This window comes from Pan paniscus, chromosome 15, assembly GCF_029289425.2.
Source record: "Pan paniscus chromosome 15, NHGRI_mPanPan1-v2.0_pri, whole genome shotgun sequence".
NCBI classification, from domain to species: Eukaryota; Metazoa; Chordata; class Mammalia; order Primates; family Hominidae; genus Pan; species Pan paniscus.
This window is the reverse complement of record NC_073264.2, coordinates 53,121,647-53,138,599: the sequence shown is the minus strand read 5'-3', so window position 1 is coordinate 53,138,599 and position 16,953 is coordinate 53,121,647. Positions and strand designations below refer to the sequence as shown.

Genomic DNA, 16,953 nt, shown 5'->3' with positions numbered 1-16,953 from the left:
CACAAAGGAGAAAGGTGATTTATGCAAACATACAGTACATAATAAAAATTCTACTTTCCTAAACTTTATTAAAGAAAAAAGCAATGGTGGTAAATCTCTAGAACATACCCAATTTTCTGGGCTTCCTCCCCCGAGAATGTGACATTTTGATTTCCAAACATGCCAGAAGTGTATGGTTCCCAACTGTACTAAGTAGGTGAGAAGCTGAAGTCCTCAAGTGTTCATCTTCCAACTTTTCCCAGTCTGTGGTCTGTCTTTGGATCAGCAATAATTGCCTGAACAGCTACTATGGCTTCGTTGATTTTTGTCTGTAGCTCTCTGAGCTCCTCTATGTGCAGCAATCGCAGAATTTGAGCAGCTTCATTAAGAACCGCATCTGTTTTATGAGAAAAGAACACTGCTTCAATACATAATTTTTACATTTAAGGCCATTTATTTATTTCCTCCCAAGTATTCAGTCTGTAAAAAAATAGTTTGAATTAAAAAAAAATCACTTACCTCCTGTGTCAAAACCAAGAATATGTTTGTCTAAAGCAACAGGTAAGCCCTTTAAAAAAAGACAAAATGAGAGTATTTATAGTTAAGAATAGCATCCTTTCCTCAACTGAAACTGAAAAGCACCTAGCTATTCTGGTGTCTTAACTCTTTTAGCTGCATGGGCAAGGGAACTAGGAATTTTGTTTATATTTGCTTTGTGATGATTGTGATTAGCGAGTTTTCCCTATTTCAACCGGTTAGGGGGAAAAGTTAACCTTTAAATGTACCAGGAAGCTCTATAGCTCATCCAATCCTTTAGCCCAGGCATACAAAACAATATATCCTTATTGCAGCAGTGCCTTGTCATTACTGCTATGGAAGGCAAGTTGAGCCAGGCTGTTACTGTCTTATTTTGGCAACAGTAAGCAACAGTATAAACGGCAAAAATAGTACCTTATATTCCATTTCTGAGCACATTAATTTGTCTTTACAAATTGTACGAACCTTTCAGCCAGCATGGTGTTTGCCAAGATTATGTATAATTATGTATAATTTAATTTAACTTTCAAGACTTGACTTGGAAGTTACTTTGAAACAAACAGTCTAGGAAAATGAAAAACTAAACCACTCAGCACCTATGGACATACTAAAGATGGTGACTATGGTGATGCCAAACTTCACAGAAACAAATTCTAAAATGAGGACAGTCTGTACTTCCTGCTGATTATATAAAATCACTGCCAAGAAAAACACACTACCCACCCGTACTTTCAATCTTTCAATGTTACAACCTGTTACTATTCAAATGCTTTAGTCACTGCTCAATTCTTGCCTTATCTAGTAATGTAAATCTACGTAGGCTCTGTCTGCTTTAAAACAGCTAACACATGTAAGTGTGAAGAAACCAATGGGTACGAAAGCACAAGTGAGCAAAATTAAAGAGCAGAATTGTACTGAGTGGCTTTATATGTTCATCTAGTACCAGAGGCTCCACTTTTTTTTTCCTTTGCCAACACGCCACCAAGCTACCCCGAAAACTACCATATGCCTCAAATAGTAGTTATAAATGCTTATAAGTACACTAGACTGTAAGAACTCCACTAAATTGTTATAGGCTGGTATCTTTTGAGATGACACCAAAATTAAAATTTGGAGCATTAAAAATAAAACTAAATTTTACTTTACAAACAAGAGCAAAGAGATTTGGCTAAGCCTTTACTTACACTGCCTTCCAAAGCATAGTTTTGCTGAAGGAATGAATGAATGAATGAATGACTTTATTATACCAGAACAATTTACTGTCTGTTCTATAGTGTGGGTGAAGTAAGCTGATCTTTAATCCAACTTCCAGTGGCTCGATTCATATACAACGAGCCAGTAAGAACCTTTAAAAGAAAACAGTGTCTTTCAGAGATACTGCCCTGGCATTAGTAACCTTTTAACACTGCTTGGCCTGCCTAAAGGGGCTGGAGGACAAAAGGCATTGGGAGATGGGGGAAGGGCGCAGGGAGGACAAACAACATAGTTGTGCCCAAGGCATTCACTACAACATCATTGCTGCAGGAGGCAGGTGTTATCAGACACTGCTGCTGCTGACCTGAGGACAGTCTCTCCACCGCTGCACAGCCAGTGAAACTTTAGGCATATTTGGATTTCTGATCTAATCTAAAAATATTCCATATTTTCTCTTTAAGGGGAAAGTAGTCATGGGATATAGCTTTTCTCAGCCTACAAGGTAGGACTGAAAGATACCATTTCAGTCACCTGTACCTTGAACCTTACACTCCAACAGAACCCCCTGTCCCTTCACCTGGGCAGACTGACAAGCTCATGCAGACATCCACGCATGGACCCTTCTCCCCACCTACCGTAAGAGCACAGGCTCTCAAGTCAGACTGCCTGAGCTCAATCACTTACCAACTAGGTGACCTTAGCCAAATTACTTTCTCATGTTTTATGCCAGGAAATTGAATAAAACAAGGATTTACTCTCAAGAAATAAGAGCAAGGATATAATTTAGATAGAAAAAGAAAACTAATTTGTAGTGAGGTGTGTTCCTTCTTCTCCAGCATGAGTCAAAATAATCCAATAAGTTTCATATGGGTAACTCATTTTAAATAAACTTCAACAGGCCACAAGCATGATTGTGGACTGTGCATGAGCTATTTGTGGCTTTTTTAAGGTACAAAGTGAGAGGAACATGAAGTTTTTCACTCAAAAATGACCCCCTAGCCACTGAATACATTGAATTTGCTTTAGGAAGCACTGAAGTAAGCTATCCTTTCTCTAAGTTGTAGAACGTAGAATGGATATCTTAAACAGATACATGCAAAGTTTAAAATCATGGCCATACCAGAAGAAATGTTCATTAACAACTTATTTAGGATTTATAGAAACGTACCTCTTTTGTTTGATTTGCCTTAGCAACTGCATCCTGTGTCAGGCGCTCCTGAACCAAAATCCGAATTGCCTAAGAAACCCAAAAATATTTTTACTTTTTATAGGCTGTGTACCTGTCATCCTTTCTTCTATGAGCCCAGAGAATAAGGATGCTCATTTTGATGAAGTCAGAATTACCTAAGTTCATTAATAAACTCCCCATTAAATTAAAAATAAAAAAAACCCACTAATATAACGTAACCTTTCACACTTCTAGTATTTTAATAATGTTGAATGGTGCTTGCAACAATTAAAACCATTTTTTGAATAGGTAATGCACGTGACTGGTAAAAAAACAACTTTAAATACAGCAAGACACATGGTAAAAAGTAGGTCTCCTTCCTACCTGAGCCTTGCGATCCCCTACAGATTCCTTACCCTCACTAAAACTGCGAAATGACGAGCATGCTTAGCACGAATACACATTTTTGACACAAAGGGTAGCAGATCATACATACTGTCTTACACTTTGCTTTTATCACTTCACTCTAGTAAAATATTTTCAAACCTTTCAAAGGACACCGTTGGTGGTTTTAATCACCAAGGCATTTCATTATGGTAGGCATGCATGCAAGTATCCATACACACTTAAAAATCAAATTTTAAAAAAATGGAATTTTAATTAGGAAGATGACAATTACAACTCAAAAATAAGTGTGAAAACTTAAACTATAATTTTTAAATAAAAAACCAAATGCTATCTTTGAAAAACAGAATTCAAACAATGTTTAACAGTTATTGCAGATGTTATTAAATAGTCTGGTTGCCAAACAGTTAATATACTGATGCTTGTACTTGGCAAACGTACTAAGATGTTTTCCATATTATGTTATTGTTTGAATGCCTCTTAAAATAACTCAAAAGGGACAAATGTGCAGCAGGACTAGAATTTTATAGCATTTTGTTGTAGTTGATTTATACTTTATCCCCTTGGGTTTTGAAGTCTAACAAAAGCATCCCCAATATGCTATGCATTGTCTGACTCTCCTCTCACTTACTTTATGATTAAAGCTGACATGATCACTATAGAACAGTTCCAAGGCAATTTACATAATTGTCAGAATAAAGAACAAGCCTTTGAAATAGCTACATTTCACTAAAAACATTTTTGTCTTTTGGCATGCAATCTGGATTGAGAAAATCCAAGTTAACATTCAGATTCAGTATAGAAAATTTTAATAACTTAGGAATACAACAGTCTTGTTAAAACTGACATTTAATAATAAAAATCTAAAAAGCATGGTAAGTTATGGCTTAATCTCTTCTGGGTAGAGTGATATTTATCACAAAGTAGTTTACATGCACAAGGTCTAGTTAAAAGCTTTTAATCTCTTATAAAATTTCCAAGTCTGGTATCTTAAGTACCACTCCCCTGATCCACACCACTGTACTTTCACGATTACTAGGACTAAATCTTCTGAAGTTTATGATTTCTCTCAGAAACAAGAGACCTCTTTCAGATTACTGGGATTCCTGAAGTATAGTTATGAACTGAGTGGCCTATCTAGCATCGGGGACAGAAAGATTCATTTCTCAAAGAGATTTTGGGGTTATATATTTTTGACCAAATTCACCATTACTCATTTGGCATTTTCGACCATCTTAACAAATGCAGACTATGAATCATTAAAAAGACTAACTAAACAGAAGTAGGGTAATGTGGGAAAAACAATGGACCACAGGGTTATAGTGCTTAAAATCCTGGCTCTGTCATTTTCTGTGTCATCTTAGACATTATCCTCATTGAGTCTCAGTTTCTTCATATGATATATATTTTTAAAAAGATATTAGCAGCTGTCTCTAGGATTGTTGGCAGGATTGAATGAGAACACCTTTGCAAAGGATTTAGCATAGTGCAGGCAGAAAACAGAATCCAAATCAGATAAAACCATGAAATCTACTTTATGTTTCATATTCTTCTGTGTATTTTAGTCATTCAACCATAATTTTAATATCAATAGTTAATATTTAGAAAATAAAGACATTTTTCTATGTGCACAGTTTCTGTCAAGAATCAAGAACATGAAGCTGACCTTAAGCATTACCAGATAATCATCATGACGCTGAATCTGAAGCAGGTTAGCCAAAGCCATCACACCAGCCTTAAAATCAGGATTATTTACTATAAAAGATTAAAAACAAAAACTTACAACCCTGCAAACGTATAATTACAAACATATTTGTGAACATACAAAAACATTTTTAACTTTTCGGTAGCAACAAATCTCTTAGTTTTTAAAACTGCTACTCACAAGAGAAAAAAGAAAGCCCTGTAGACTATCAACAATTAAATAAATTGGTAAGATAAAATGGTTTTCCTATTACTGTATGAGACGGTCCCCAACTTAGGATGGTTAGACTTGTAATTTTTTGACCTTACAATGAGTTCAGTGGGATGTAACCCTAGTGCAAAATGAGGAAAATCTGAACTTACAGTGGTTCCAACTACAATTTTTCAGCTTTACAATGGGTCTTCCGGGGTATTAAATGCATTTTTGACTTATGATATTTTCGACTTTGGGACATGATCTCATCCTAAGTCAAGGAGTATCTGTATTTCATCAGCCAAACTGAATAATCCAATAAATGACTAATTTAACTCACATGATATTTGTCCTGTAACTTTTTCTGCAAGGCTAAATTATACAGCACTTTTAATTAACATTTCTTCCCAAGGCCATTAATTTTAGTACATAGATCCCCTCAATGGATAGTTTTCCCAAAACCTTCTCTCTAAGCAGCAGCTCTGGAGTGTCCGAGAGGCTCACTCATTCAAAAGGGTTAACTCCTAAATTATAGGTCACAATGAATTAGCCAGTGAACAAATATTTTACACATCATAATTTAGGTAATTAGATTCTTCATATTTTTAAAAAGGGAAATTACTAAAAGATATCCAGGACTTAAAATAATGGAAAATTTTACCACTTGTCTGATAGAGTCATTGGATTAAAAGAAATTTATACATTCAAAAAGGCAAACCATGACCCCCATGATTAAATACAAATCAAAACTCCAAATTACTAGAAGCAAATCAAATCAACATTCAGATATTCAAATGCAAGGGGAAGGAGAAAGCACATTATAAAAACATTATAGAGAATAAAATGTTAACATAAATGCTGTCTGCATGGATCCTTCTAAATTTACTAAAACCAAGTAAACCTGGACTTCATTCTTCAAAGAAAAAAACATTTAAAAAACCAAAAATGTTGATGTTCAATGTTATGCATTTATATACTCACCATCCAAATTGATCAATGGTTCTGCATTTTTAGTTGCATTGTCAGCAGTTTTTGAATTATCAGGTACTAAATCCTTGTATTTTTCAGCTATAAAAACAGGCAAAAATATAATTTGTAGAACTGCAACTCAAGGTAAAATGACTACTGCTATTTACCAAATTTAACTGAGCCAAAATGATTACAGGTTGAGTTTCCCTTACTGGAAATGCCAATAATTTCCAATTTTAAATTTTTTCAGACTTTGGATTATCTGCATATATAAAATGGGATATTTTGGGGATGGGACCGAAGTCTAAACACAAAATTCATTTTTATGTTCAATGTACAACTTATACACATAGCCTGAAGGTAATTTCATGTAATATTTTTAATAATTTTGTGCATGAAATAAAGTTTGTGTTAAGTGCTTATGTGTGGAAATTTCTACTTGTGTCCTCATGTCGGTGCTCAAAAAGTTTTGGATTTTGGAGCATTTAGGATTTCAGATTCTCGGATTAGGGATGCTTAACCTGTATAAGCATAAAACAATTCATTCAATCAAGCTTAATTTTTGCTATAGAAAATGTAAAAAGACAATGTAACTATCTTTTTGATTAAGCTAAAGCAATTACTGGACTATGTGACACAAGTATCTTTTCATTAACATTTCTAAAGGCAATCATTTCAAACATGTAAATTTTAGGAAGGTAAAAATCTGCTTTTACAGCTTCCTCTGAAATCTGGGGTAGAAGAATGGGAGGACGGTTAAGTATAGGTTACGTAAGATTAAATACAAACTCATTAAAAAGTACGCTTTCCCCCCATCTTCTTTTGAATGCTGTACATAAAATCCAAAAACCTTGCTTTCCCCAAAAAAATCAATACATCAAATACACCATCATATACAAACCTCAAACTTATTTCATGGAAACTTGAAATTCAGAATTCCAAAGGTAGATTTTATTATTTTCATTTGAAAAACAATACTTAAAAGGAATTCAAAAATAAAAACACTTATTAATAATTCACTAAACTTAATGTTCAAAATGGCATCTTAGGCTATACAGTGCTTATGGGATCTGTTAATGAAACGAGGAAAAAATAAAAGCATAAAATTTAAGTCAGAGTTAAAAAGGCTTCCACTGGCCAAATCTGGAACAGTATCAACAGCAAAATATGTGATGACAGAAAGGATTATAATCCATTGAGTAAAATAAAAATCCATGTATCTATACTGATTTAAACAAGTAAATTAGAGATGGGAAAACTTACAAGAGAAAGCCAACACATAAATGTAGAAAAAATGATGAAATTAGAGAACACCTTTTGTCGATTAACATAATAAATGATTGAGGCAAGAATCATCATATGGTTGCTAAAACTAGTGGGGGAAACTTGAGGCACAAAAACATAATTGATACAGTCTCAAAGTACCTCCCCACAAGATATATTTATTACAAAGAGGAAAATAGTAACTTTACAGTGGAGAAACCATAACCTAGTGATCAAAGTAACATAACTAGTAATGGGACATATCGCTATCACGTATCTCCTAATATGATGCACTAAAAAGAACACATCACTTCTGTGTTACTCCTAACAAAAGTATAAACCCCAAATCTAATCATGAGGAAACATCATATAAATCCAAATTGAGGGACACTCTACAAAATAAATGTCAGGGTCATGAAGCACAAATAAAGACAGGAACTGTTCCAGATTTTAAGATACTAAGAGAGATGTAACAACTAATGCAGTGCATAATCCAGGATTGCTCTGGGTTATTTTTTTCTGTCGAGAGAAGTGGGGGCTTTGGTAAAATGTGAATAAATAATAGTATATCAAAGATAACTTCCTGATTTTGATCACTGTACTGTGGTTATATAAGACAAAGTTGTTTTTAGGAAATGCACTTTAAAGTGTTTAAGAGTAAAAAGGAATCATCTATAATTTACTATCAAATGGTTTGGAAAAAAATGGTGTGTGCCTCTGTGTAGAGAGAAGGATGAAGCAAATGAGGTAACACGCTACATTTGTAGACTTGAGGTATATGAAAATCTTTGTACTATTTTGTAATTTTTCTATACATCTGAAATTATACATTTAAAAAATTTCAGTTATTAATCATGTTGACAAGCTACCAAAAGGCTTCAAAAAATAGTAGAGCACAAATAATAAAAACTCACAATGGTTTCAGCAAATTTTAAAATAAGTAACTTAAAAGTCAAGGAGGCAACATATCAATGTAAAACCACAAAAGAACATCAGCACCTCCTACCGATTAGAGACAGTATTATTTGACCAATTTTCAAGTCTGTTTTTGCAATTCTGAATTTTAATAAACAAAACTTGTTTTCTAGCTTAGACTTTTAATATACTTTTGATACCATTCACCTTCAAGTATATGTTGACTTCCTTTTTCAATACTGAAAAATTTACATTCCACACACAAGCTTCTTTTATTCACTAAAAGAACATGCTATTACTGAGAAATACATGTACTTACTAAAGTCAACTGCAGGTATACATGACCATATGCATCTACCATTGAAGGTTAACGGGTTATAAAAATGGAACAAATAGAATAAAACAAATAAACTGAGATGTAAGAATTTGGGAATAAATGAAAAACACTTTTGATAAGCTACAAATTGGCTCATATACAATTCCTACCAATCCAGAGCAGGGTAGATAAAAAGACCTTGCTAAAGGCCCTAAAATCACTACTACACTAAAGCCATAAGGCTTATGAATACATGTATTTTCTAAAGAAAGAAAAGTTTTTTTTAAAAATTAAATGGAAAAGTAAACGAAGTCTCAAATTGAGCTTTCCTTAAGATTTTTGCCATAAGGCTTCTGAAATTTAAGTCTGAGGCATCAGCAAAAAATTGGCTGATGCTCCAAATCAGTGTATGTAAACACTCACATATACTGCATTCGCCACACAATTACTGAAATTGATAAGCACCTGTTGTGTGCAAGAAACTATGTCAGGTACTGTGACAGACACAATATTGACCTGTACCCCCCAAGATGTCCATGTCCTGATCCCTGGAACCTGTGTATGTGTTACCTTACATGGCAAGATTTGCAAATATGATAAAATTAAGGATCTTGAGATAGGGGATTATCCTGGATTATCCAGGTGGGCTCAGGAGGATCAGAGCCAGAGACAAAGTTATGACAATGGAAGCAGAATCAGACAAGAGACTGGAAAATGCTATGCTGCTAGACTTGAAGAAGGAAGAAGGCGCCAGAGTCAAGGAATTCAGGCAGCCTCTAGAAGTTAAAAAAGGAAAGAAACAGATTCCCCCGAGAGCCTCCAAAAGGAACCTGCCTTGCTGACAACTTGACATGAACCCAGTGAGGCTAATGTTGGCCTTCTCATTCTAAAATAATAAATTGTGTTTTCAGCCACTGAGTTTGTAGTAATTTGTTACAGCATCAATTGGAAGCTAAGAGAGGTACCATGTAGGAATCAAAGCTGAATATCAGCTTACAAATTACTGGGACGAATAAGACATAGAAGCAAAATGGAAAGTGGTTAATGACTTAAAAGGTATAGGGTTAAAAGCTATGGAAGTTCAGAGGGAAATTATACTGCTGCTAAGACATAAGACAGCATATGAGATGGATCTTAAGAAGATGGGTAGGATTTAGATGTGTAGATAGAATGAAATGGTATATTAGCCAAGGGAAAAGTGCGAACAAAGAAACAGAGGGGGAAATGGGATATAAACAGGAAACACTATTATTCTAATTTAGCTGGGATGTCAAGATGTGAATACAGGTTGGATATCAGTCATTAACTACCATGCTAAGGAGCTTAAAATTCTTTTTATAGAAAATGGGAAATTAGTGTTTATGGATATGTATGTTTATTAATATGAATATGTAACTGGAACTGTTCTTTGGAAACAAGGAGTAAGTGGCATCCTAAAATAGATTAACGTTTCAGAAAGTTAGCTTGGTTGGCCATGCAGTTAAGAACAGAAGGTGACACTAATGGGAGATATTATAATACTCCTGGCAGAAAGTGACAAGAGCCTGAATTAGGATTATGCCAATGGGAATGAAGATACAACAAACACAAGAAAAAGTCAGTGTAGGTGGGATGAAGGGAAAGGGATAAGCCAAGATATAAAAAGGCTTCCAAAGTAAATAATTAAGAGGACTGTAACTAACCGAAAAACACAAAATGCAGGGGATGCAGATAAGATAATCAAATCTTGCATTTAGATGTTGGCAGGCCTTTCAAAATGAAATGGTCTAATAAGAGAAAACACAAGTTTAAAGAAAAATTGTTTTTACTATAGGTACTAATATTCAGAAGCTTCCAACCATAGAAGTATCTGTGCTAAGACAGTAAACATAAGTAATATATTCTGGCCTATAGAGTATTAATGTATATTGGCATTAGACATGTTTCAGTCTTTTGAGAAATTACCTACTGCAACAACACTTCAAAGTCCCATCAATTCTGGGACACTAAAAACAATTTAATTTGAAAGGCTAAGGTGCAGACCATATTATCAAAGTAGTGTTACTCTGTGAGAAGACAGTCAATTAGCCTTCTCCAGAGGGCACCATTTCCAAATTCTAAAAGAAATATATAAACACCAATGAAAGACAATAAAAGTGCTTTTAACTTGTGATAAGAATGAACCAAAGGTAAAATAGTACTAGACAAAACAAACTGCAAAGTTCCCTACATTTTCACACTCCCTTTCCCATCTTTCCTCTCTCTTTAAAATACACATTCCCCACAAAACGTACCATTATCTCCATATTCAAGTCTAACAGCTAAACCAAGAAGCCAGTCAATAGCTTCTTGTCGATCTTGAATCTTGAAAGGACAGTTAACATCTCTGAGATACTGTGAGGGGGAAGAAAAAAAAACCACCAGTTTCATTATTACCATAAAGTCACAGAAAAAAGAATGGGAGAGTTGAAAGAGACCTTAGTTTGGATCTCTAACAATTTTTTAATAACATTACTACACTTTTGATGCAATTATATAACCCAACAGAAGGGAACATTTAAGTGTATCATCTTAAGAAAAAAAATAGAATACGACAACTTCCTCATTTTATAGATGAGAAAGCTGAGGCCTAGAGATCGACACTTGCCAAGGGTTACACAACTTACACCTGGGACTAGAATCTAAGCTTTCTGATTCCTACTCTCAATATACATAGAGCAATTAACTAAAAAGAATAACTTTAAAAAGGATATACAATAAATCATTATCTATCTAAACCTTAACTTTCATATTATGGAAATGCCACTGAAAAGAGTAGCCATGTAACATACATGTAGGGTGTAACCAAGTAATTTAAATAAATGTCAGAAGCTGTATATTCAAATAAATGTTGCATATAATAGTATTATATGTAACATTATATGTAATATAAGATTATAATAAAATCAACTTGAAGGATAATAACTGTTTAGGTTCTGATATGTTGAAATTATTCTTACTGTCATTCCAGGTGTTTCACATCAGAAATATGTGTGTGTATATGTATATATACACACACACATACATACATATTTCTTTTTTTTGAGACAGAGTCTTGTTCTGTTGCCCAGGCTGGAGTGCAATGGCACAATCTTGGCTCACTGCAACCTCCGCCTCCCGGGTTCAAATGATTCTCCTGGCTCAGCCCCCTGGGCAGCTGAGATTACACACATGCGCCACCACACCTGGCTAATTTTGTGTTTTTAGTAGAGACGGGGTTTCGCCACGTTGGCCCGGCTGGTCTCGAACCCCTGACCTCAGGTGATCCACCCATCTTGGCTTCCCAAACTGCTAGGATTATAGGCATGAGCCACCGTGCCCAGCCTAGACAATTTTTTATATTCTCCAGATGCCTTTCTACATGCAGAATTCTGTATTGTCTTGTACACATGAATAGACCATAAAATGTAATATAAACAAACATAAAATCCTAAAAATATATTTCAAAGTTTTAAGAAGTCCACTGAAAATTTTAAAAATATTTTCTAAGAGCAAAGGAAAAGAATACAGTAGTATTAATAGTAGTAGTATAGAGGCATTGGCAGTAATAAGCTTATCACACTTGCTATGCGCCAGGGACTTCTGTGAACAATTACTCATTAAAAACAAAGCCACACTTATGAGATAGGTATCATTGTTACCCTCACTTATTGATGAAAAAATTGAGACACGGAAAGGTTAATAACAATGATGTAATTTATACAATCCCTAATTTATAAAATCACTGATTCTAGGGAGAAAGTACCTAATCACACTGCTCTCGCAAATGAAAAACTTAGCCTTTTTCAAGAAAAATATCTCACTCATCAAATATAACTGATAAAAATGTTTAATGTAAGAAATGACACTAAAAGGATTTTTATTCTAATCTGAGAATTCTTTTTTATGCAAAAGTGTTACTAAAACTAAATCAATGGGAAAATGATTCAAGGCACAAAAATATGACATACCAGAGATCATTTAAGGACTATTTCCCTAGCATACAACAAGGGATATCTGTTTACATTAAATATAAGCATAAACACGACAGTCTTAGTTTTCAAGCATCTCAATAATGTCTTTTTTTGAGACAAGGTGTCACTCTGTCGCCCAGGCTGGAGAACCTCAGCCTCCCAATTAGCTGACACTACAGACGCATGCCAGCACACCCAGATAACTTTCTATTTTCTTGTAGAGACAGGGTTTCATCATGTTGCCCAGGCTGCTGTCAGAACTCCTGGGCTCAAATGATCTGCCACCTCAGCCTCCCAAAGTGCTGGCATTATAGGTGTTAGCCATCACACCTGGCCAATGTCTTCTTTTAATATAAGAAATAGCACTGTGTTTAACAAAAATTCTGATTTGGGCCATAAAGGGAAAGCGAAATGTTTACATCATTATTTATTTAAGAAACTTCATGTTTCTAGAGAAAACTATTTCTACCTAATACTGAAAGCTTGGTAGGAAGACATAAAATAATTTGCTCTAAAAGCAAAAGACACATCTAAGAAAAAAGCAAAATCCCTGAAATCCAGCTTTCCTAACACTGATCATTATCATTTTTTTCTTAAAAGAAGAAAGTAATTTTAAGCTCATCTTCATGATTTTTCAGACAAACTCTCTGTATTTTTACTTTACTTCCTAATTCATTACCTTTTCAAAGAACTTGGGCCAGTCGCTGCTGTGGATGTTTCTTAAATTCCCTCTGTCTTCAATCTTGTAGTGTCTGATTTTCTGGTCTTCAAGCCAAACGATGAAGTTTCTAAATTCTGTTTCATCTGCAATAAAAAATATCACATAAATAACTAGAAGCACTACATAAAATACCTCCTTCTCAGGTATATGTTCAGATATATGTTCTTGTGGAATTTTCTTAACTTCAAAATACTAAGTTAATTGAACCAAAAGAGGGAGTTGAAAGTACAGATTCTGGAGTTGAAAGTACAGATTAACAATGATCTGTTCAAATCCTGGGTCCAGATACTTACTGGTTGTGTGAACTTGGGATAATCACCCACATTTTCTGTGCCTCAGATTCTTCAGCTACAAAATGAGGGTGCTAATAGAACTTACCTCATAGAGTTATGAAGATTAAAAGAAGTTGTTTTATTTAAGAAGTTTCTTAAATAAAATAAATACGGATAAAAACAGTGCCTGGCACATAGTTTTGCTATTTAAGTGTTACATATTAATATTCCAGTTCCTTTGCGGACAGAAAGGGGAAGGAGGGCAAGGTTAAATTTATAGCAAAGTAATAAAGTAAAATATATAACAAAATAATAAGTAAAAGAAATTAAATGACAAAAAAGACACTGTGACAACTGTTGTCATGGAATGTTAACTGCACATTAAGTGCATAATTGTTTCGTTTAATCCTCCCCATACCTCTTTTGAGGTAGGTAATATCCCATTTTACAGATAAGAACATTGAGACTCAAAGATTCCAATCCAGAACAAGGCTCTATTGTCACTGATACTTTTTTGTTAAAGTAGAAAAACAATAGATTATAATTTGATATGCTTCTACAGGCGATCAACAAAACACTGTCATCCTGCTTAGAAATTATTTTCAATTTGTGAGTCAAATTCAAGCTTCCATTATAGGGTCTTGAGAATTACACAGTGGTCTGAGTATCACAAATTATACTTGATCACTTTCAAACTTACCAGTCTATCACAGGCCACAACTATACAAAGGAAACGAGTAGTGGTGGGTAGCAGTTTAGTTACAGTGAGTAGCAACGTTATTACTTTTTAAAATTCTAATGCTGTAAAATCCCAAATACCTTTGTATTCACAATTCAACCCTCCCACTCATCTGCTATTAACTTTTTTGCAACACCACATAACACAACTAGCCCGTTACTACACGCGCTTACCCTCCCACTGTGATCGGTCCTGATTTCATTGTGTACTGTCTCAAACTGCTCAGTGGGTTCTGATTGCTTCCACCCCTCGTCCCTTTAGCTCCTGGCAGGCAGTGAACTAGTCTTCAAGTTACTCAGCACCTTCCTCAGAATCCAGCACCGCGCTGGCCCATAATTAGCAGGTGCTCAAGGTATCGCCTAATTACCCAGGGAACCATGGAGTTGAATAGTGAGTGAGAAAGACGAACGCTCTCCCTTTTATGTACAGAGAAGATAGTTACGTGGTGCTTGGAGTTAAGCAAGTGCAGAAAGTAACATGCCGAGACAGGAGTAGGTGAGAGGGCTTTAAAGGCGGGAAGGGGCGGCGAAGAGCCGAGGTACGTGGCGACCCAGAGGAGAGGAGCCCGGAGGCTGCCGGCGGAAACCAGGCCGCCGAGGGTCCCGGCGGGGAGGTGGGGTGCGGGCACTGAGGCTGGGACCTCCGCCCAGGTCAGGGACACGCGGCCGGGCCGAGGCCGCCGCCTCACCTTTGCAGTTGAAGCCGGCGGGGTTGTGGTAGTCGAGAGCCGTCAACTTGCGTCGGAACATGGTCCCCGCTTCTCGCTCTGGTCCCCCGGGCCTCGGCCGGGAGAGAAGAAGCGAGGTGGAGCGGGAGGCGCAGGCACCGGCGACGCGGCGAGAGGGCGGGCAGGCGCTGAGACGCTCCGAAATGACGGCGGCCTTCCCCAATCGTGGCTTAAAAGCGGTGGCCGCCGGCAAATGCCCACCAATCGCGGCTCCGGCTGGGGAGGCGGGGCCACGTCGGCGCACGTCGACGCTCAAATAAACTTTATTGTCAGCTTCCTGGTTGTACAATAGGCAGAAAACCACTGGGAAGCCACTTTCCTTTCTTTCTTGCTATAGCATGCAGAGAATAGTATATGTAGGCTTTTGGTATTCGCTGTACCTCCCGTTGGATTACAGAATTACTGTTTAGTGTTTTGAGTGCATTCATTCATTTTATTACTCCTCCTACATAACAGGTGCTCTTCTAACACTGGTAATACAAAGACTACAAAGCAAGGTCCCTATAGTAAGATGCTTTCAGACTAGTTGGGAGTGATCCACAGGTAAACATACAATTGTTAATACGATGCGATCGTTCCAGATATCCTCAGCCAGAGTGAAATCTGAAGCCGAGATCGTCCCTCACTCCCCCTCACCCTCGGTCACAGCATCCAGTAGGTCACCAATTCCTGCCATTCTGTCTCTCCTAACTCTCAAATCCCTCACCTCCTTTCGGACCCCACTGATACAGCCACAGATCAGATCCTCATCACTTTTGCTTACTCTAATTATCTGATTGATTTCTTAGGGCCAGTCCTGCCTTCTCCAAACCATTCCTCCATACAGCGATGAGAGAGACTTTTCTAAAGCAAAAACCTGTACATAACTTTCTCTGCTTATGTTTTAGTGGTTCCTGGTTACCCCCTAGAAATAATCAAAACTCCTTATTGTATTTAAGATCTTTCCTGATCCAGTCTCTACTTGCTTTTCAGACAGTGGAGAGAGAGCAGTGAACAAGACAGACCAGGCCCCTATTTTCATGGAGTTTAAAAGGCTAATGAGGGAAACAATAAACAGATAAGTATAAACTAAGGCTTGAAGATGGTGAGGCATTCACCATGCAGTCAAAAGGGTAACCTAGTTTGAGGGAAGAGGATGTATAAAGGCAAGAAATGAGCAACAGCATGGCCCAGAGGGACTAGAGCTTATAGGGGCTGGAGGGTGAGAGGGAATGACAGCTGATAAGACTATAGACAAAGGCAGGAGTCTGATAAGGAAAAGCCTCTCATGGCAAGCTAAGGGAAGCTATTGAAATTCTTGGGGGTAAGCCAACTATGTATGTTTCATTTCATTTCATTAATTAAGATTTTAATTAAACACTTAGGATCTGAGGAGCATACAAATGAGTAAACTATAGTCTCTATTTTCAGGAAGTTTAAGTATAATGACAAATATAGATGTGTAAATAAATACTTATAATCTGGAGTTAGAAAGAGTAAGTGAATTACAAGAAATATAAAATGTACTACAAAGAAGTACAGGCCAGGTGCAGAGGCTCATGCCTGTAGTCCCAGCACTTTGGGAGGCTGAGGTGGGAGGGTAGTTCAAGCCCAGGAGTTTGAGACCAGCCTAGGCAACATAGTGAGACTTTGTCTCTATTAAAACTAAAAAAAAAAAAAAAAGAAAGAAAAATTAGCCTGGAATGCTCGTGTGTGCCTGTGGACCCAGCTACTCAGGAGGCTGAGGTGGGAGGATCACTTGAGCCTGCAAGGTTGAGGCTGCAGTGAGCCATGATCACACCAACCTGGGCAACATGTAAGACCCCATCTCAAAAATAATAATAATAAAAAGAAGTACAGAGGCTAGAATACAGCTTTAGTTTTAAGGGGGCACTGTAAGA

At 36.5% G+C, this 16,953-nt stretch overlaps 1 protein-coding gene across 1 annotated transcript; it reads right to left on the bottom strand.

The window, feature by feature from the left end:
* Positions 1–44: 44 nt before the first annotated feature.
* RTRAF (RNA transcription, translation and transport factor) lies at positions 45–15,300 on the bottom strand. Its single transcript, XM_003831715.4, has 8 exons — positions 15,035–15,300; positions 13,294–13,418; positions 10,917–11,016; positions 6,162–6,248; positions 4,950–5,038; positions 2,879–2,947; positions 499–547; positions 45–376 (listed from the first exon to the last, which is right to left on the bottom strand). Exons 1-8 carry the CDS (start codon positions 15,093–15,095, stop codon positions 222–224), a joined length of 735 nt encoding a protein of 244 aa, XP_003831763.1. The 5' UTR covers positions 15,096–15,300; the 3' UTR covers positions 45–221.
* Between the last annotated feature and the right edge of the window lie 1,653 nt (positions 15,301–16,953).

Excerpts from the sequence above, each read along its gene's own strand:
- RTRAF (XM_003831715.4), bottom strand. The coding sequence starts at position 15,095 with ATGTTCCGACGCAAGTTGACGGCTCTCGACTACCACAACCCCGCCGGC. Across the intron at positions 6,249-10,916 it reads ACTTGAATATGGAGATAATG|CTGAAAAATACAAGGATTTA; the intron begins GTACGTTTTGTG and ends CTGTTTTTATAG. Across the intron at positions 548-2,878 it reads AGGCAAATCAAACAAAAGAG|GGCTTACCTGTTGCTTTAGA; the intron begins GTACGTTTCTAT and ends CTTTTTTTAAAG.